General features: G+C 37.4%; 1 protein-coding gene across 1 annotated transcript in view; it reads right to left on the bottom strand.

The window, feature by feature from the left end:
- CACNA2D3 (calcium voltage-gated channel auxiliary subunit alpha2delta 3) overlaps nucleotides 1-22,968 on the bottom strand; it is a 665,237-nt gene that overhangs the window by 211,485 nt on the left and 430,784 nt on the right. The window contains exons 12-13 of the mRNA XM_067544184.1: nucleotides 14,807-14,885; nucleotides 3,684-3,817 (exon numbers count right to left, since the gene is read on the bottom strand). Coding sequence (XP_067400285.1) covers nucleotides 3,684-3,817; nucleotides 14,807-14,885 — 213 coding nt within the window. The remainder of the gene's footprint in view (nucleotides 1-3,683; nucleotides 3,818-14,806; nucleotides 14,886-22,968) is intronic.

Genomic DNA, 22,968 nt, shown 5'->3' with positions numbered 1-22,968 from the left:
TCTAGTATCATTATGAGATGTCCTTGAGCGTTTATTTTGCTGAGCAGTAAAGAGCTGTAGTGAAAACTGTTCAGAGTACGCCAGTGACCAAAACAACATGATGGATCAAGATTTTCTTGGGCATCAAAACAACTGAGGGTGCTATGAAGTTCAAAGTGGTATTTGAAGTGTGGGAATCTTCTGCAGACAAGTATATGAACCGTAGCATTTACAGTGGGGGAAATACATGCAAAACATTGCACTCTTGCATATTTATATATTGAGAGAGAAAATTTTCATCATGAAAACTGACAGAGGCCTCGACTGGTCAAATTCCACCCTCTGTTAAATCCACAAACTCTCACTTGCAAGTATTCACAAGTGAAAACTGAAGCACTAGTACTGGCCTAGCTTTTTTGCATCACAGTTAGTGAGAGAGGCCATCTTTGTGTCTCCCTGTTTTTTGTGTTGCCCAGGGACTAGTTTAATTCTCAGTTTAAGAACTACTCTTTACATCTAATTACATATGGCCCTAAGGGGCCATTCCTTCAGCCAGGGACCACTGGGGTAGCAGGATGCCCAGTCACATCCCCTTCCCAAACCATGACCACTTGCACTGACAAGTTATAGCTGTACATAGAATCCCCAAAATTGCATCAAAAAAAAAAACAAAAAAAACCCAGAAGGGATCTCAAAGGCCATCCAGTCAATCCTCCCACCTCAGATTGAGGCAGGATTAAGTATACCTAGACCATCCCTGACAGGAATTTGTCCAACCTGTTCTTAAAAATCTCCAATGATAGGAATTCTACACCCCCCTTAGCTTTATCCTCCTATGAAAACCACTCATTCACAATATCACACAAAGGAATGCCCACTCTCAAGTAGCTCTATATTTGTTATCAGTCTCTTCTTAGGCATAACATTACAGCTGGTTGCCTAAAATTAGGCACCTACACCCAAAGAGTCACCTGTAAGCGGCTCTATTTTCAGAAGTACTGGTCACCCCCAGCTCCCATTAAAGTTGATGCAGCAATAGCAGAGTTGAAGACCTGGCCCTGAAACTTTCACACAAACCTCTTTCTCAGACAGGGGGAATCCTTTACAGTGCTCCTTGTTCACTATTTTCCCAGGACTTGAATTATGGATCTCTTCATTTATCCTATTCCTGTACAGTTTCACTGATGATTTTGGAAAGAAAAGGGATTCACCCTACAGCACCAGGGCCTGAAGGCCCCATTGTGCTTACCAAAATATAAATAACTACTAATTAAATTAATCAGAGTCTGGGGTGGGAGAGTGGGAGGAGAGTACAGAAAGTGGAGCTTTAAAGTGCGTTATTTTGATTGAAGTAAATCAGCATTCATTTGGATTGAAATAGTTTCTTTATTCAAGAATGTAACAGCTCGGCTGTTTCTATTTTACCTGTTTTCTCCTCCAAATCACTATTGCATTTACTCCCTCCTGCTGTATTCAGTCAGGATTATAAACAATATAAATTAGACTTGGAAGGATTAGATTTTTATCAGTAAGGGTCAATAAACATCTATTTCACCATTCACACACAAACAGATGAAAAAATATTTTCACTGATAATCAAAATTTACGCACAGGCAAAGAAAGGAAAATCCTGCTTGAGAACTTAATGGAGGTTTTAAGGCTATTTACTTTGTATATTTTGACATATGATGTTGACAGATTGTGTTTCAACTGTTATAAAGCTTTAGCTCTGAGTCTGTGTCTATTGTCATTAAATAATTGTTGTCTGACGTCTCAATCTCCCACAACTGTGAAAATTTAAATTGATACAAATAAAAAAATGATTAAAATTAAACACAGCTATTATCTATCAAAATTATGAAAACATAAAAATTGAATTCCAGCAAGTTGAAGCATAAATTTGTTGCTTTTGGCCTGCAGCATCCATAACCCAGAGACTTATTGAACTTTAGGCTAAAGTTTCCAAATTTGTTTTCCCCCAAAGTATCCAAGAGGTAGAGACATAAGAAAGAAGAAACAAGATAAGGTGCACAATGAATTCTGAAACAGCATTTTGAAATGGATTTTTTTTTAATGGGCAAAGAAAGGTGAGAGAAGGCTTGTTTGGACTGCAACAAAACACACTCCTTATCCAGGTTAAAGAGACAGAGGATGAGGAAGAAAATTGATCTCTAAGATATCATGTACAGGAAGTTTTCACCCAAAGGCATCAGAAATACAAAAAGGAAAGAAGAACGTTAGCAGAGATGCAAAATAAGATGTAGTGATTACTTAAAGCATACATGAGAGAGAGATGTATGAGAATGAAAACAGAACACTTTAGATTGCACCAGCCCTACCCCCATTTCAGAAGATGTCTTGAAGCAGGAAACTTTGAGATTCTAATATATTTTTTGCCTTTCTCAGCCTAACATTTCAGTGAAGAAAAGAAGAAGAAAGAGTGTGGATTAATCATGTTCTTAAGTGCTACTTATAAGTAAACCAGGAAATAAATTAATTACATCCAAAACAACATTCCTGAGTGGGATTATTTTGTTTCTCTTTGGTAAGTGTAGATGTTCATATTTGTTTTATATTATTCTATCCAAGACCACAATTCAGATAGAAGACGAAGACTTAAGTGAACCTAAAACTGAAATAAAACAGCTACTTCAATTTTTTTTTTCTGGAACATATTTGTAATGATTTTACTGTAAACTTGGTGGAGGCTCAAGAGCCTGGCAAACTTAAAAGCTTCCCCCCCACACCTGTAAAAAAATAAAAAGGGGGAGGAAGTTGAGCTCACCTGATAGGGTTTTTTCAGTTTATCCAGTTCTCATGAGGGTTGTAAAACAGTTAAAATAAATGAACAGCTTTGCAGTGGCTGATCTGTGATTTCCACTCATCAGAACCAATATTTGCAACCATTTCACACTAAATTAAGAACATTTTCTACAAATCTTGTTATATGGAGTGAATCTACAATATGTTACTCCTAATTAGGTAAATGAGGAAAAGAGATAAGAAAAAAGCTTAAGCAAGCTGTTGCAACCAAACAAAATGAATCTTTACCTGAGTCAGACACGACTTGCTAAAAAATACGGTTAGTAAGTTATTTAGCCATTGCCAAAAAGAAAATGTGCATTAAATCTAATGTTTCCCAAAGACTGAACCTGAAAATTATACATCAGTAAAATAACCAAGCCACCTACCAACCAGAACAAAAAGGGTTTGTCCTATTTTAAAATTTAATGTGTACAGCCTTTCAATATTCTTCAATCGAAAACATCATAGTGGTCACCTAATCATTGGCCTACCTTTGTAGAGTAAACATATTAATGTCTATTACAGAAGTCTCATTTAATGTAGTTTGTAGTTAAATTTACATTCATTTAAATGTTGGAAAATGATGATTACTAATCTTTATGTTACTGGCCACCTCTGACAACCAAACTGCACATTTTATGGTCATAAAAGCAACGACTGTTACTTTTTGGGTCAGACCTATGCATTCCTATGTTATGTACAAATGTATAAACACCTGCTAACTGCTGTAACTAGAATTAGTTAATTCAAACCTTGTAAAACTTTACCCCAACCTAATGACAATCAAAGGGTGGAAAGATGCACAACTGGTACAGTTAACCACAATAGTAGGTTTACATTTAAATTCCTCAACTTGTGCTGTGAGCATATATTTTAAATGCTTTCTCATGCAGACTTACAGTGCTGTCGATATATGCTTCAGTCCATACCACATCGTGTTCTTGATCAATAACCTTTGGTCGGCTCAGAACATGAAGGTATTCCATGATGTTCTCCTGCACATCAGCTAATGTAGAGATCTGAGTAAAAAACCCTGTGAAGACATACAGATTCCAAGTTATAGGGCTCACAGAAGGAATTAAGGAAGATTCCAACAAGAAATATGAGGCATGTTATGTCTGCTATGTTTTCTGTTTAATTATCTCCAAAGAAGAAATGCAAAGGATGGTATTTGATGAGAAGCAGCCTTGTCCAATATTAATTTGTGAAAGCAGAAGTCTGTGAAACAGTGTGTCAGTCTTGAAGGGCTCAGCTCCTGAGAGTGTTAAACACCATTGCACAATTGTCCTAAATGTTTGGTTCCAAGACAGTTTTGCTGTTTCATGGTAAAGTAGAAGTTATGGGATATTTTTCCCCATAGTAAAGACATTATAAAAATTAGAACTGTATTCACTCTTTACAACATTATACCAAACCATGCAAAACTCATCTAGTTTCACGTCAGTTTACAGAACTGAATGAGGATCAAACTGGGGAAAAAATAGTAGTGGTACTCCACTCCAAATTTCTCTCCCCTCTCAATCCCATATGGCATGGAATCTGAATAAAATCCTGATACTGCAACACATTCTTTGAAAATGGCAGGGCCAATGAGAATAGAATCAGAATCACCTGGCTAAGTGATTACAACTTTGTTAAACCTTGAAACAGGACACCCCCTAATGGCAGTATCCTGGTAGCGATAAAAAGGACATCCATCTACCCTGTTACCAGCTTTATTCCCTTTCAATGCTCAAATGCAAAATATCCTTACAAGTCCTTGCCCTTACAAGCCCATTTAATCCAAATATGACCAATGCTAACAGTAACTCCAAAGCCACGGTTCTACCCAGACTATTGCATGAGTTTACCTAAGTTTATCTTCAACTACACTACTGTACCTGGATCTCCATTCAGCACGAACCCTCTTTCTCAGCTAACAGAGGACTGATACCTAACTGGCAGGAAAGAAGCATTACCACAGCTCCTGACCTTTGTAAGGTTGGAGCACCAGACTTCAAATGGAATGGGCAGCTGGAAAAAAATGGTTTCTAACCTTCTGTAATTGTTGTTCTTCGAGATGTGTTGCTCATGTCCATTCCAAGTAGGTGTGTGCACACCGCATGCACAATCGCCGGAAGTTTTTTCTCCTAGTGGTATCTGTAGGGGCAGCTTGATGCCCCATGGAGTTGTGCCCTTATCGCGCCATATATAGGGTCCTACCGACCCCTTGCCTCTTCAGTTCCTTTTCGCCAGCTGACTCTGACAGAGAGGTAGGTGGGTGGGTCTTGGAATGCACATGAGCAACATATCTCGAAGAACAACAGTTACAGAAGTTAATAACTATTTTTTATTTCTTCAGGTGCTTGCTCATGTCAATTCCAAGTAGGTGACTCCCAAGCTGGCCCATAGGAGGAGGGGTCGGAGTTCAAAGCCCAGCATATTGTAGCACTATTCTGCCAATAGCAGCATCCTCTCTGGCATGCTGTGTAATAGCAGAGTGTGAGTGTGTAGCAAAGCTGAATAGATGAATAGATGACCACGTTGCTGCTCTATAAATGTCCTGAATTGGGACTTGGTCCAGGAATGCTGTTGAAGATGCCTGTGCCCTTGTGGAATGAGCCATCAATACTGGGGCAGGCACCCTTGCCAAGTCGTAACATGTCTAGATACAAGATGTGATCCATGAAGAAATCCTTTGAGAAGAAACAGGCCCTACATTCTATCTGCTATAAAAAACTATGTCACCTTGCTTAATGATTTTGTTCTCTCAAGACCTGCCTGACATTCAGAGAATGAAGACTCTGCTCCCAACTGCTGGCATGTGGTTTTGGGTAGAAGACTGGGAGGAATATATCCTGGTTTGTGCGGAATTGGGAAGCCACCTTTAGAAGGAAGGCTGGGTGAGGGCAAAGTTGAACCTTGTCCTTGAAGAAAATTGTGTAAGGAGGCTCGAACATGGGAGCCTTGAGTTCAAACACCCTCCTGGCCAAAGTGATGGCCACCAGAAAAGCTACCTTCCAGGATAGATAGAGAAGCAAGCATGTTGCTATGGGCTCAAATGGCAGTCCCACCAGTCTTTACAGCACGAGGTTAAGGTCCCATTGGGGAATTGGCTTCTGTGTTTGGAGGTATAGCTTATCTAGGCCCTTAAGGAAACGCCCGATCATGGGATTATCGAGGACAGAACGGCCCGCAACCCAGGGACGAAACGCCAAGATGATGGCCAGGTAGACTTTAACTGATGACATCGACAGAACTTCTTGCTTCAGATGTAACAAATAGTCCAAGATAGTGGGTTTTGATGACAGAGTAGGTGGGGTGCCCTTCTGTGCCGCCAAAATAAAAAATGTCTTCCACTTGAACTAGCTCTCGTAGAAGTTTTTCTGCTGTGAAGGAGAACCTCTCTAACTGGTTCCAAGCATGCCAGCTCCAGAGGGTTCAGCCATGGAGCTTTCATGCTATGATGTGAAGAGATTCAAGGTTGGGGTGCCAAAGGCTGCCATGATCCATTGTGACCAGGTCCGGAACTAGAAGCAGAATGCTGCTCACCAAATCCATGCGAATAGACCACTTGTGACTGAGAAAGGATCTGCTGAGGCTGTCCACCAACTCATTCTGAATTCTGGGAAGGTAGGATGCCTTCAGGTGTATCAATCAAGCAATGCAAAAGTCCCATAGTCTGAGGGCTTCCTAGCACATTTATATAAAACATTGCTGTTGTATTGTCTGTCATGACCAATACATACCTGCTTTCCAGGTGGACTTGGAAGGCCTGTCAGGCCATGCGTACCACTCTCAGTTCTCTTACGTTAATGTGGAGTGAAAGTTCTGCATGAAACCAAAGACTTTGGGTCCTGATTTCCCTAGATGGACTCCCCAGCCCATCACTGAGGCATCTGTAACTAGGCAAAATGAGATGTGAGGTGCAGAGAAAGGCACTCCTATGCATACCACATACAGGCTGAGCCACCAATCTAGGGTTGTGATCACTAAGGGGGGAAGTGAGACTACTCCATCTATGTGGTCCCAAGCTAGATGGTACATTGAGGCTAGCCACACCTGAAGTGGCCTGAACCGTAATCTCACATGCTGATCTACATATGTGCATGCTGCCATGTGTTCCAACAGCTTCAGGCAATTTCAAGTCATGGTGGTGAGGTAACGTTTTAAGTCCTCTCTGATTCCACATAGGGACAAGAAGCGAGAATCCAGGAGGAATGCCCTGGCCTGACTCGAGTCTAGCACCGCCCCAATGAATTCTATCCACTGAGTAGGTGTCAGCATCGACTTCTGTTTGTTGACCAAGAACCCCAAATTGTCGAAGGTTGACCTTATCAGATTCACATTTGCCTCCACCTGTGACCTAGGTTGACCTTATCAGATTCACATTTGCCTCCACTTGTGCCCAGATTCACATTTGCCTCCACCTGTGTCCTCCACCTGTGCGTCCATTGACTAGCCAGTCATCAAGATAAGGATAGACTTTTGTATGTTCCACTTCCTCAGGAACACGGTAGCTTACGTAACTTACATCAATTCTTAAATCCTCTTATGTGAGCCGTCTCTACTACACTGCGACAACAGGAACTGCGTACCCACTGATGCAGCACTACACCTTTTGAAGAGGTGGTTTAATTGAATCGACTTCTGGATCGATTGAGTGGGTCTTTACTGCCACTCAATCAATCCTGATAGATTGATCTGACGGAGGCAAATTTGCCACCGTCAGTGAAGACATACCATAAGTGTACAAACTTTTGGATTCTCATTTAACATAATCCAAATTTCCACTCTTCCAAATTTCCACCCCTTTTAAGGTTTATACATTTCTATCATTAATACATGCAAGATCAGTTTATTTATGACAATTTTTGATCCACTTCTCTTTCACTGTTGGTTTTATTTATAACTCATTGGCCATTATAAATATAACACATCTGGGGCTCCCTCCTGCAGATATGAAACAGTCCACAGGAGTGAAAGACTGTGTCAGTTCCCATAGGGTATAATGGCATAACAATACTTCCCAGCCTCACAGAGGTTTTGTGAGGATGACTACATTAAAAGGTGTGAAGAACTCAGATACCAGGATAGAGAATACCACAGGTACATGCTCTGAGAAAAATCAGTAACTCAGACTACTTCTGCCATCCATAACAAAGCATTTCACCTTATTGGTATCACAAAAACACCTCTCTTCAATGTAAAATCCCAGACTGTAGCTCGCCCTTACACGGCCAGCCAGAATCGCAGACCTTGCAATTGGGAGAGGTGTGAAGGCTGCTCTCCCATAGAAGCTACTTACCAGAAAGGGATCTGGAAGCAGCCACAGTCAGAGATTGATACTCCACCAGTGGCTAAGCAGGGGAAGAATATATTGCCCTCTTAAGTGGGGAAAGTGGCAGATTGTGCTCCCCTGCTCTAAGATGATATTTTTTAGTAAATCTCATGCACTGCTCCTCCCTGAGGTGCTACATCTCTGCACCATCCCTTAATTCAGGTTTAGTGCTATTAGCATGATCTAGCCCACACTGAAGGACCAACTCCACCAATCTTTATAGTCATAAAGAGTCAGCAGGAAATCAAAACAGAATAAAACAACAAATTCTTGACCAGACAAATGTTGTAGACAATCATAACTCACTCCTTATTAAGGGCCCAAACCTCCAAGATGCAGGGGGCAATTCAGTGCCCTGAAGAACAGGGCTTTATTATTCAAAGTGCCAGCCAATAATCCATGTGCCATTTGATACAAATATGGCATGTTTCCATATATATAATACCTCCCATCTCAGTCTAGACCAAGAAATTATAGCACCTACATGAACATAGCAAAGGATAGTATTATGATGAGGCTCACCCTTCATATCACAGATATGTGGATATGAAATACATTTTTTTTTAAACCATTTTCTTTGGTGCCTGTTTTCAATACTCAACCAGCAAAGACAGATGAGACACTTATATTTCTATGAGGGTAGAGTTAAGATAATTTGATCACCTTATCTGTGAATTCTCATTCTTTCAAATATTTAGGCTTTTGTAATTTAACTTTAACTCTGCATTTCCTGGCATTTTATGGTTTGGGGAGTTTGGTTCGTTTTAAATTTTATTTACTAAATACAATGTTCTATAAGGATATTAACCTACTGAAATATACTCTCAGCTTTAAACTTCACTTTAAAGAAGTTTTTCCTGGTCTGGGTTTGTTTTGGAGCTTTTGCAGCCTTGGAGCTTAATGACTGACTCAGTCTTAATTGGGAAATCTGTTCTTGGGAAAGTTACATTCTGTATAAATGGTGGAAAGAAAGAAAGGTGCACTGTTATTTCATGAGTTATTGATTTAGAATACTTCTGGGAAAACGTAATATGTGTATTAGCCTTTTTGACATGCTGACCTCTCCATTTTTGTGGCTGCAGGATCTCCGCAGTCAAAATGTGGGCTTCCTCCTCCTGTCAACACTAACATATGTTTCATTATCAAGCCCTTTTTATATTGCATAAAGGTCACTACATAGTCCAAATCTAATTACTTATTTATATAAACTATTTATTTATAGAACACAATAAATAAAAAAAACCAAAACACCCTGGTTTATAACACCTCTCATCAAGGACTCAGAGCCCTGTACAGTTGTAGGTAAATATTCTTCTTTTACCAGTGATAGCCTAAATTTTTACAGGTGATTTTGAAGTGCTTCAATTTTTGGGTGTCCACTTTGAGATATCACAAAAAGGGAGGCGCTCAGTACCTTTATGATATCTTAAGTTGGGCACTCAAAATCGTTAGCTACTTCTGGAAATTTAAGCAAGTGAGACTGATGCACAAATCAACTAACTAACTTTATCTTCTTCTCCCTCTTTTAAGACCATTGCGTCAGTTGCAACTGAGGACTAATCCACCAAAAGCAAAACTACATTATGCTAAGGATCACACAAATCCTTTTAAAAATGGGCTGCTATTTCTAAGACCTCTGGGTAGGAGGCTGAAAATAAGGACTATGTCCCCCCACCTATATAACTCTTTTTACATTTTGTAATTGCTTTCTTGAATAATCCTTAAAGAGCGTGGTTTAGTCACGCTTTTGTTTTAGGTATTTCTACAGGTCCTTGAGAAAAGGCCATTTGTGCTATATGGGTTCTATAAGCTTCAATGGACAATGTATTATGTTATTGGGCTTCCTTGTATAATTCTTAATGCTTTGTTTTATAAAGTGTATAGTTTATATGAGATTATTATTATTATTATTATGTATTATTTCTAGTTAGTTCCTAAGGACCCCAATCAAGAACCATAGAGAAATTAATTCTTATCCAGTATTTTTTTCTTTTCCACATATTTTCAAGTCAGAATTACAGGATATGTTAAATTTCTATTAAAATTACTACTTTGAAGATTCATTTAACAAGTTTCTGAATTTCTATGACTACAGAATCTCTTGGTCATAAATCCTTATGCTACCTTTGAGATAAAGCTTACCTCCATAGAAAATCAGCATAAGGTTGGGTGCCTCATGCAAGCACTTTATCTTTCAGATAAAATGGTCTCTTTTACTCTCTTCTTTTTCTCTTCCCTCCCCTCCGCCCCCCTCTTTTTCTTTTTTAAATAGAAAGAGAAGACAGTAATTCCTGGAGGTCAGTGAAGGCGGGAACAACTGACATCACCCAAACTCACTCAACAATAATTTAAAAAGTAATCAACAGGGAATCATATGGTATTTTGTACCAGCTTTTTTCATTTTAAATTTATGCATACCACAAGATACAGGGCCATAATACTGACAAGAGCAAACATTTTCCCACTAACCTTCATTTGCAGATAATGAAGGGATATGTTTTGGAATAGCTAAAATCCCTTATACAGCAATACAGCTATCAGATTAAGGAGGTTATTCTTGTCTATATTCCACACAAATATACAGATACACAAAGAGGCATACACACACACACACACACACTCGGCATTTTTAAGATTTCCATCAGTGTGGTATCTAGGCACGATGTCACATGTGAAGTGCTTCATTTTTTGTTGGAATAGTGCATGATACGCCAAAAGGTCTGAACAAAACTGCATAACCAAAATAATTTTTCGTGACATAAGCCAGTATTGTAGATGGATATGAGGTAGAAAGTTGAGAAGAAAAAGTGTGTAATGGGGCTTAACCAAATGAATGTAATCAGCTAGGCCCAGCCTATTAAAATTATTGATCTTTTTTAAAATGTCTTTTTTTAAAGGGATTTTTGTAAGACTTTTTGTTAGCATCTGTAATTTTTGATTGATAATAGGAAGTAGCTGAGGACCAGAGTCGTAGCTGTAACCATATACCGTCTCTTTATTTTCATTTGTGGTGTTCTTCTCAAAGCTGGGTTTGAGTTTGCTCTGTAGGCTTTTGAATGTTTAATCTCCCTTTTAATGTGTTTTTAGACTTCATGGCTCAGGTTAAAAGCCTGCAATCAGTTTATAATTTCCATGAAATTATAATTAATACTAGAATTAGCTGCCTATTATGAACTTTTGGCTCATTCTTTCCAGGTAGCATTGATTTATTTACTTTCTTCCTAGAAAAAGTTGATTTCCTTGAACTTTAGCTTCCACTACAATAAAGTGTAATGAGTTGCCACAGCCTACATGAGGGAACTCTCCAAAATTTTTGCATACGTGTTTAAATATTTATTTTTGCATTTTCTCCCTTGGAGAATGCTGTAATTGTAAATTATTATACTAGAGTTAAGGACAAGGGGAGCCAACATTCCTATATTGCACTCTCCCTGTGTATTTGGACTGTTTGATTATTTGTGTATGTGTAATTTTACCATATGTCACAAAAGTCAATCCTCAATTTAATCACACACTCACCCATTATATGAAACTCTGTTATCCAGGGGACTTCAGCACCTTCTTCTTTAGACATTGAGGTTTAATCAGCAAATAAAGACTTAACGCCTACGCAAGTCATACCAGACAAACCACCGCTTTAACTTACACATTCTTATATCTTCCTCTGGCTCCTTAGTATGTAAGTTATATCATCTTAATTCCTTTACACTCATAACTACTATTTTTTTTTAAGTAATAAAAGTCCTTCCAGGAATTATATGCCATTTCATAAGACTGAACAAAATGTTTCATAAAATAATTTGGCTAAATATTAAATATAATTAGGTTAAATTATTATCCTCTGAAATTGGACTTCCTTTCCATACTGCCACTATTGTAAAATAATAGTGATTTTCAGCCAAATGGCCAGTAGTAGCACTAGACCCAAAACAGCTCAAAACAACAAACTTTTTCAACAACAGAACACCATGTACTTGATAAGAAAGGTTTCCCACTTTCCGGTCATGGAACAAAATGGATGCAGTATTCTTGTAAGGAATACAAGAGTAGAGCCTCAACTCCTTGGGCAGGGACTAAGGAGGGTATTCATCACTGCATTAAAGCTGTAATGCTCCCAAGCAGAATACCCCCAGAAAATGGGGCCTCCCACAAAAGAAAACATGCGTAACTGGCTTTATGCCACTCCCTGCAAGAGCCCACAATGCAGAAGGTATGGGGATGATGCTGTTTGTGGGAAGGGGTGTTGCTGGTGCTTCTAACACCTCAACTATTTCTCAGTAGTACAACAGGCCATGGGGTTGTTGTCATTGAGGCACAAATTCAGGAAGACCTCAGGGCTGGACAGCTTTTCTACTAGGCCCCCATCAACCCCAAGATATGGAAGGCACAAGCCTCTCTTCCTACATTTCTTCACCAGACTCTGTGCTGGTGTGGAGATGTATCCCCTCTTTTGTCCTCCTCTGTGTTTTGTAAAGGGCCAACTACACTGCTGGTGCATAATGAATAACAAACATCCAAAAGAGGGGCTGTCAAATTATTAAACGGATAAACTTTTATCAGATAAATACTTGTTTTATACCCTCTATTTTGTAAGTAACCAAAACATTAAGGCCTATCTTTATTTTTACAGCTGGCTGACTTTTTGTTGAACGTGGCATGTTGAGCATTGGGAAACTTTACTTTTGTTCACTTTAAGATCCTGGTAAATCTCCACTTTTTTTTTTTTTAAACTTCATGTGCACTTGCTTAAAGAATAATGGGGAAAATAACTGTAAATTTCATAAACCATTCTACCGAGGCTTTGGGGTCTTGATTGTTTTAATGTATTTAAAATGGCTTGCTGCTTAGCCTCATTAAGCCCTTACTCCCTCAAGATATGCCCTACTTATGCACAAAATGTAGCCGAGAAGTGTGTGTGCGTGTGGGGGCGGACGTCTCACGGTTTCACCATTAGGTTCCAGAAGTTAAAGAACTTTTGCAAGGTGGTATGAATTTCCCTAGTGATCCTTTTTGAAATAAAGGATTTTGCTGTCCACAATGCAGTCAGCTGGAAAACTTGCAAACAACCTTCATCTATACTGTGCTTCCAAGGGGAAAATCACTGCAAGGAAAATTGATTTTAGGGCCATTGACCTCAGTAACAACACCACGCTTTGGCTCACCCATGCAAGAAGTAAACTGCAGTGCAGTCATTCAGCCAATCTGTAGGCTAACTTTACTAGGTCTCTCTTCTCCCTGAGCTGTAATATGTCTTTTCACTAAAGAACTTGGCTGAGCCGGAGCTGAAAAATTGAAGGGAAAAAGTTCTGAATCTCATGTAACTTGAGCTGAAAATGGTTGTGCTGCTTCCTACGGTGTAAGATCCTAAACTATATGAATTTATTTACTTACAGATCAGAGACGGAAAACCCTTGCCCTATATAATACCAGGTGTAAGACAGAACCATGTTTGACCCTCTCTGGTTTAGAAAAAGAAAAACCTAAAATTCTTCCGTAAGAGTATACAAAAGCAAAGTGAAGGGGAAGTCTACTGTATTTGTTGCTATTGATGGTGAAGAAAAAGACGCGCACTTTCTCTTCTTCAGGAATGAGACTGACATGTACCAGATGAATTAGCCAGGCAGCTCCTATTGCCTGGCCATAATTTCTGAGATGCTGTGCTTAGATCTTTATGAAGCTACAGTACTGTGCTGTCTACAAAGCTAAAGCATTTGGTTGATTAAATTGTCTTCAAAAAGATGCTTCAAAGGATTCTTATACAATGACTAAAACTAAATTATGGTGTAATATTAGCTGATTAAGACAAGACTTCAAACTGAGTAATTTCCATCATATGGACACAACAGTGGTTAAAGAAATAATGTCTAAGTGGATAGTGCTTGATGTGAGTAATCATAATGTGATCAGGCACAAAATAAAATAAAACCAAAAACAGTCATGTTTTTTTCAAGAATACAGATACAGAATAAATTGACTTAATCAGTGATTTCTAAATTATTATTATTTAAAGTATGCAGTGTTTTAGCCATGTTGGTCCCAGGATATTAGTGAGACAAGATGGGTGAGGTAATATCTTTTATTGGACCAACTTCTACTGGTGAGAGAGACAAGCTTTTGAGCTTACACAGAGCTGTGTACACTTTGTCTCTCTATTATTTATAGTGTCCATCTCTCATATGTACTGTTATGATCATAATTACTGTAGTATCCAAACATCTCATACCCTAAGGTATTTCTTCTCATAAGACACAAATCTTTCTTTTCTATTTAGATTGTAAGTTCTTCAAGGGGGGAATGTGGTTTACTATATTGTTTGTACAGTGCCTAGCACAATGCAGGCCTGGAGTCCTACGCACTATCCTAACACCAATAAAATAAAGATAATAGTAAAGGAGCTTTTCAACTGAAGTTAATCCTTTGTGAATAAAGAAGAAATTGAAAATCACATCTGTGAAATATTTTAGGTGCATTTTAATTAAACATAAATGTATTTCAAATTGTGTATATTTTTAAGTCTGCCTAATATAGATATGTTTTCATATGCAAGCCTGTTATCTTCCTGAAAAAACAACCAATCCCCTTCAAATGGTTCAACTTAAACTATTGGCAATGAGATGACCCTTGTAGCAAGATTGAAAATTTGTACAAAGCTTAGCATGGTATCTTAAAAACAAGATTTCCAGTTAAAGAAGGTAAACCAACCTTTGTTAGCACAGGCCATCCATTTGAGGTTATCAGCAAAAGCAGCTTCTCTTCCAATCAGATAGGTAAACATGCGAACCTGAAAGTACAATACAAGTGATTAAGTCACTTAATACTACAGTTCCATTCTTAAATCATATGTAGTTTAACTATTTTACATATGTGCAGTTCACGTGTAGAAATACAGCAGAAAAGTTTAAAGCATTGCTAGTTTAAAAATCTATGCCAGTAAGATATTTATGATACAATGTGTTTCTTTGTTCTGTTTAACAAAGTGGCTTATCACTGTGGATGTTTTTAATATATCTGGCATTTAACCAAAGCCATAAGTAAAGATAAAAGAGAACAAGTCAAAACTATTGGTGCATAACATGAAATCACATGTTTGAGATGTCTGTTCTGCAGTTGTGACTTTAGAAGGCTGCTCTGGTCTTGGGGTTGTATTTTAATAATTAAATAAATTATTGCTATAGATGTGGGAACTTGAAACAACCTGCTGGCAAATCCTCTCTGTCTTTCAAAAACAATGTATATACAGTGGTAGATATACACGACACTGGTGATATCCAGGTGATAAACTGCAGAGCTGTGTGACAAATTACTTTGACTACCCTCCTGCACTCTGCCCACTTATTGGTCTCACTGAGACTACTAACATTTCAATATTTGAGCATCTTCAAACAGTTGCCATTTAAATGTAAAATAAAATAAAACCACCCACTGAAATGTTTCCTTTTCTTCAAACACCTTCACCCAAACTCTTCTCTCTAAATTCCTATTTATTTAATATAGAGACTCAAATGACTTCCATTATCTTATTAGCTGAGTGCCTCACAAACATTAATGAATTTATCTTCACAATACTCCAGTAAAACATGAAGGGTTATCCCCATTTTACAGATGGGGAACTGATGTACAGAGGGGTTAAGTGACATCAGCACAGACATGCAAGAAAACTGTGCCAGAGCTGGGAATTGAACTCAGCTCTCCGGAGTCCCAAGACTTCTCCTTTGGAAACAACATTTTCTCCTCAGTTTTGCCTGCTCCCACTTCTATCATCTGATGTATTTTATTTTGTAATTCTTTGTACCACTCTAGTGGCTTTGCAAAAGTAATAATACAAGTGTATTACATATGTTAATGAAGTCTGAGAACACCCCAATAAATTAGGTATATTATTATTAGTGTGGGATGAAACTTTTGTGCTAAAACACCAAAACAGGTGAAACTTCCTGAAACTCAGCCGGTTTGGGTTTCTAATGAAAACCCCAAACTGATCTTGACTGGCCAGAGACCCATAATCTCCCACAAATCCATCCCTTAAAAGGCATCAGTGCTCTCCTCTACACACTATCCTTTCCCTTGTGTCTTCCAGAGCCAGGGACTGCTACTTTCTCCCTAACATAAGAACAGGATGCTTAGATCAATCTCCTGATTCTTCAGGAATCCATTCCTCCTCATTTTCTGTCTTTGGGATGCCAGCAAGGCACTAGATTTACAAAATATCTTCAGGGAAGCAGAAAATGTGCCCACTCCCAGCATAGGTGCTGGAACTAGGTTTGCTGGGCGGTGCTGCCACACCTTCTGGTTTGAAGTGATTTCCCTCATATACAGGGTTTACAGTTTGGTTCAATGGCTCTCAGCACATCCACTATACAAATTGTTCCAGCATCCCTGACTCCCAGACCACAAAGTTACAGCCCTGAAAATGATTGATCAGAGCTCACTTAAACAATGCCTGCCTTCCTTAATGACTAGAGTATTTTCCCCTAAGAACAGGACAAATGCCCAGCAGGAAAGCCACTAGAACACCTGGTTCTTTTTCTTGACAGAGACTCTACAGAGCTTCTTCAATTAGTCTCTCACTTGAAAACAGCTTGCCATAATCATCAAAATCAAAATCAGGTTTAAACAGATTTTTAACAGATTACAAATACAGACTAAAATACAATGTCATATAATTTTTTTTACTATTATTAAATAGCCCTTTTAAGTGGAAACATAAAACAATACCAAATGCTGGTTTCTATCACCTGAAAACACCCACACAGATTTCAAGTCATAATTATCAGGGATGAGAGTTTTTTGTTTTTCTTTAAATACACTTTTTGACAAGCAGACGTCAGCATTTTCTGATTGCAAATTGTTGTTTTGGTTTTTTTAAGGAATCCCCTAGGTGGATCTCAATCAGTAAAGCTGTTAATACAGTAGCATGGGGTAGACATTCAATATCCTTGTCTCAAAAAGCCCATCCCTTCAAGTGGACATACTACAGAATAACCACGTCTTTAGCAGAGCTATATTATGGGCATTCCCACAGAGGTGAGCATACAATGGACATTTAAACCCTTGTACTAAACCTTTGGAGTCAACATGGGTTTTCCCATTTAGTGAAACCAACTTATAGCACCAGTTAAATTAGCTATCTCAAAAATTTAAATTTAAGAACTCCTCTTTTGCTGATAAGATTTTCTTTTTTAGTTCCATTTCATCTGTTGTTTATTATGCTCCCAAACATTTTGGATTGAATTTTGTGCTCATGGAAATAATCTCTCTGATATGAGCTGGGCATAGAGTGACCAGATAGCAAGTGTGAAAAATCGGGACAGGAGACGGAGGGTTATAGGCACCTATACAAAGCCCTGAATATCAAGACTGTCCCTATAAAATCGGGACATCTGGTCACCCCTGCTGGGCATGATCACCAACAGCTTTTGCTATAGCATTTCCATTCTGACTGCAATATCCCTGCTATTCCATTCCTTCCTTAAACAGAAGCCACCAGTATCAAACTGTGTGATTGTTTTGTGAGGTGAACAAAAGGAAATTAAGAAAAGACCAAAAACTCTGGTATTTTGAACCCAGTCGTCCAAAAATAAAAAACTTGTGCATCATCTCACGACTTCCAGTCTCCTCTTAGCTGTTTAGAGGATGCTGCTTTCATTTCTTGTTCAAAGCGTCAGATTTGTCAGATTTGTGCAACATGCAACATTAAAGTACATGGCATATCATGAGGAGGTAATATTGTTCTTTTTTTTTTTTTTTTTTTGACATTATTACTGCTTCTTCGCTTTTTGACTAAGATCAAATGCAGTGTCAGTTTCATACATGATGTGACTTCTATCGGAGAACTATATTCTGCTCTTTCAGGCCAGAGGTACTTGATCTAATTAATAGATACCTCTTTTATCTCAAACTTCTGTGATCCTAATGCAATAGCCTGATGTAACCAAGCAAAGCCAGAGGAACACATGCACTTTAAAAATAAAAGTATTATCCCAAGATGTGTTTTTAAAGTATCTTTGAGACAAAAAAAAAAAAAAAAAAGTTTCTAAGTAAAGTAAAATAATCAGATTTCATATTTGAGACTTAAATCTCTGAAGGTACTTTATGGACTTGGGCACATATTTCTGTTTTCTTCCATAGAATGCTGTACTTTAGAACATCACACCTCAACTTTAAGAGCTGCTTAAGGTTTGAAAAGGAACGGGTAAACACAATACTTGGCTGATCTTCTCCCTGAGGCTTTTTGTTATGGACTGTATTTTCAGATTAAATTAAATTTGTGTCAATAAGGCCATGAATTCCAAGAGATTAGATGCATCAGACAGTGGATACAGGGAGAGAGGCGAGGGAAGTACATGTTTGAATATTGGCCACAGTGACATATTTATGCGGGAAGGTAAGAAGCGAAGCAGTCTATATGCTTTTTGAGAAAAGTTACTAAATCCTGCTAGGTTCAAAGGACCTTCAACACTAAAAATAGTGAGAGAACGAAACAGATCTTTATAGTTAAAAAAATGGTAGATGCTTCTGTGGAATATTTTGCTGTTTTGAAGCCAATTTAATACACAGGTTATCTGTTTCCTCTAGATATGCAGAAATTAAATGTTTTCAGATTTTTACCATGAGAAAAAGTAAGAAAATTCTTTCAACAATTATCTTGAAATTATTATGGCAAAAAGAATTATTCTTGAACCCAAAGTGTGCAGAGACTTTCATCACATTTTTGAAATCTAAATAAATGCCAGTGTTTTCAGTACAGATATAGTATATGTCAATCCTCTTTAAATGAGCATCATGTGAGACATACTTAAGAAATATTTCATTTTTTAAAAGGAAGTGCTTCTTCAAACCCGGCAATAATATTCTGAGTAGATCAGTCAATGGGTAGTGATGTCATCCTTATAACATCATAGTCTGCTGGGTAAGTGGGTGGATGAATAGACAGGCAGACGTATATATACACACATGCCCTTAAATTAAAAGATTAAAGAGTAGAAGCCTTGAACATATCTCCAAAGTTATTCATTATAAGAATCTATGCGTTGCTCAAAACCTGACCAAATACCTGAACTAGAAAGCGGGTCTCTTTGGATCTCTTTGGCCCTCTCTAGATCAATGGGAAAACTCAGTTCAACAAGGGTTGAAGACAAAGCCAAAGAGTAGCTGAGTTTGACGACAGATTCAAAACTTGTCTCATTTTCAAATAACCCTAATTGTTTATGTCTTGCAAACTCGCAGCAATGAAAATATTTTAATTAAACACAGGAATATAACATGTTTGTGGTAAATATAATTCCCATATTATTTGTAGAAATAGAGAAAATTCTGAGTTGGATATCATATAATTAAGAATTTAAATTAATTACCAAACCAAATCCTGCTTTTATCAGTAGAAGGCAAGAAAACTGTATTGGATTATCACTGTCCAACAAACTTTTCCACAGATATGTTAGAATCATGGCTTTAAAAAAGCAAGACAAAACAGGATTCTTTTGCTTCAGCCTATAATACTCATCAGTTAATTTTGGTCCTGCACTCACAAAGTAGATGCTCTTAAATAAACTGGGAAACTAATTGAGATCAAAGGAATATCCAGATGTAAAGAACTTTCAAAATTCTCTAACTGAATCCACTTACAATTTAAACAAATACCGACCAATAAAATTTCCTCCCATTTTTCAATTACCTATTCCTGCTCATTTTCAGTGAGTCAAAAATGATTTGTAGAATACCATCAGTGTAGGTAAAAGTTCATATATGAGGTGATTTTCACTTCAGATTCCTGAAGTCTTTGGAAGATCTCTCTCTTCTTTAAATCCAACCCTTTTGTCAATTTAAATACTTTTTAAGGAGCAAATTTTGCTTTCAGGTTCATTTATGTAGTACCCACTGAACTCAATGGGAATCACCTATGACCAAGTGCAAAATTTGGTTCATATATGTTCCCAGTTGTTCTAAAAATGAAACACAGAAAATGTAATCACAATTTATTTTTTGTAATTTTGTATAAAAAAAAAAAGAAAAAAAAAAAGTATATACTGATTTTTAGTGCATTGAGTTAATTTAATTCAGTTAAATATGTTCTTACTTTGAGACTGCAAAGAAAATAGCATTAAGTGTAATATTTCATTTACATGGTTTATTGATGGCTAGCTAAAGTATTAGTAAAAAAACCCTTTAATCTTTTATCATAAGAGAAACAATACAATGAGACGTATACCACAAAATGCAACATAAATCACTGTCTCTGTTTACCCTCCTGAAAACAGTGCTATTTTATAGTCTATGTAGAGACTGAATTCATCTGAGAGATTTATGTTTAATGGTCTCCTTTAATCTACAAATAATCAAACTACAAATGTGTTCCTAACAAAAGTAGTCCAGCCTTATCTAAAGACGAGAGAGGCAAATATGGTAAGATGCTAAAACAGCAACCAAACTGCATTAAAGCTACAAGTAATAAAATTTCAACAAATGGGTATCATAGATCATCATGAGAAATGAACTGCCATTATGCTGGTGTTGCAAGGATGATTTTTTTCCCCTGAGTGTGTTTTATACACACATTTTATGTGATGTAAGCAATATTTCTAGAAAATATTTTTAAGCATCAGCATAGGCACCGCTAATTGTTTGACATCTACCTTAAAACAAAAAACAAAAAAGACAGAGTTACAGTCCTGAAAATGACTGATCAGAGTTCACTTGAACAATGCCTGCCTTCCTAAACTTAATGACTAGAGTATTTTTCTCCCAGGGCTATGAATCATAACAGTATACCATATATGTTTATTAATCTTAGCCATGAAATATAAATTATATTTTTTCTTCTGCTTTTATATCTACATTTTATAAAAATAAAAAATAAGATAACATATTTTAAAACATCCATTACTGCCCCTTATTCAGCATCAATCAGGTTATTGCTCAGTATAGTTAAGAGAAAATAAGAGTATAACTGAGAAAAAAAGATTAACTGTACCACAAGAGAAACTAAACGTTATCTTTTATTTTACACTGGTTTTAAAGGTGCAGAACTAGATTTATATATAAATATCTATATGCCAACTCGATTTTGAGGACCAGCTTTAGAATTTAACTAAGGATAAATAATTTTTGTTATCTGCCACTTCTAAAAGTTTTGTCTGATCAGTTCACTGAACCCAGTGGTTTAAATTTCATTTACTATGAACTTGCAGTAGGAAATTATCATGAACGACTTACTATTCAATGTAATAACAGCTTTACAAAAGCCAGTGTTTGCCACAGTTGTTTTCTATTCTCAGATGCTATGGTCATGAATGAGGGATAAATAAATTAGAGGTAAAACTTTCAAAAGTGACTAAGTCCTGTTTTCAAAAGTGAGTTAAGGACTGGTCTTCACACAGTTCTTATACTGGTATAACTACTTTGGTTGGGGTATGGATGCTTTTTTAATAATAATTAATACTTCTATTTGTACAATACAGCCCCCACTGTGGACACAATTAAACCAAGATAAAGGTGCCTTATACTGGCATAGCATATTCTCATTCCCATACAGGAGTGGCTATACCCATATAAAGCAACTTCATACCTATATGATGGCACACACAAGGGGATGTGTTGGATTAACTATATAAGTATAGTTAAAGCAGTACCACTTTTGCATTTGGCCAAGGCCTGAGGCCCATAGAAGCTTAAGTCCCATTGACTTTCAGTGACACACACATTCCTTCATGACTAAATCTGTTTTGAAAATGGGACGTTCGGCACTTTGGCAAATTCAACCTTAGATGGATTAGATGTTAAGTATAAGAGTGAATTTTGATATCTCACATACCATTGTAAAATAAATGTTGGAAAACACAGACTAATGGTGACCACCATATTTTCTCTAGGGTCTTTTGTGGAATAACCGAAGAGTAGATCTACTCTGAAAAATGATTGATTGAATAAGGTGTCTGTTTTACATAATCTGCTCCACATGAGTAGTATTTTTACATTGTCTGGTGCTAAATAGATGAGAGACTCAGATGTTTGGGAGAGAAGCCAAAAATTAAAAAATTTTAATTTTCAGACCTAGGCCTCACATAGACTGTCCTCTGTGGGAAGAGGAAATATTCACAGGCAGAAATATTAGTTTTCAATTGTTATAACTGCTGTTTGCAACTTTGAACATTTTAGACACGTCAGAATCACTGGCTGCAAAGCAAATATTGTTTCAAAAAGCCAAATAATTTGCTTTTGGGACTTCATTTGCTATTTCTGCACTGCCTGCAACTCTTATAGGTATGCCCTGAACTATGCTTTCTGTTATGCAGTGCTACAGTGTTAACAGATGTTGGGAAAGAAAGCTCTAAATTAATGTTACAGACACTGAAGAGTAGGATCTATAATAGAGCTTGTGGCTAACTTTTTTTTTTTTAGATGCAGGATGCCTGATAGCAGCATTGGAGACTAATGTCCTTTATCTTTCCATAGCAGCTGTAGAAACTTCCTAACACTGCCCCGTTATTATGTGTCAGTTCACACATAGAACTATCACCTCCAGGGGGCAAACACACTCCATTCAGCTACCATCCTATCTGATGAGATTGCTAACATGAGTTCTGATGAATCCAAACTGTGATGTGATCACACACCTTCTAAGAACGGAACTAATTCCAACAATTCATTTTATACAGGGCAGATTCTTTGTGTGTGTGTGTGGTATTTTTGTTTTTTTATTATGACTGTGATTGATAACTGTCTTCCAGAACAACAGCCTCTTGTAGTGGGCTTGTGAGATAAAGTGCAAAACGTGGACTATTTTTATTACATTTGTGTTGGTAACCCTGCTCAATGTGCCTGAACAAAAACTGGTGTTCACGTGTTAAATTACCAAGTTAAGTAGT

Source organism: Emydura macquarii, unplaced genomic scaffold (assembly GCF_026122565.2).
Source record: "Emydura macquarii macquarii isolate MOO-44397 ecotype Brisbane River unplaced genomic scaffold, CSIRO-AGI_Emac_v2 contig_968, whole genome shotgun sequence".
Lineage (NCBI taxonomy): Eukaryota > Metazoa > Chordata > Testudines > Chelidae > Emydura > Emydura macquarii.
The sequence above is the reverse complement of the archived record's forward strand: the minus strand, read 5'-3'. Positions and strand labels throughout refer to the sequence as shown.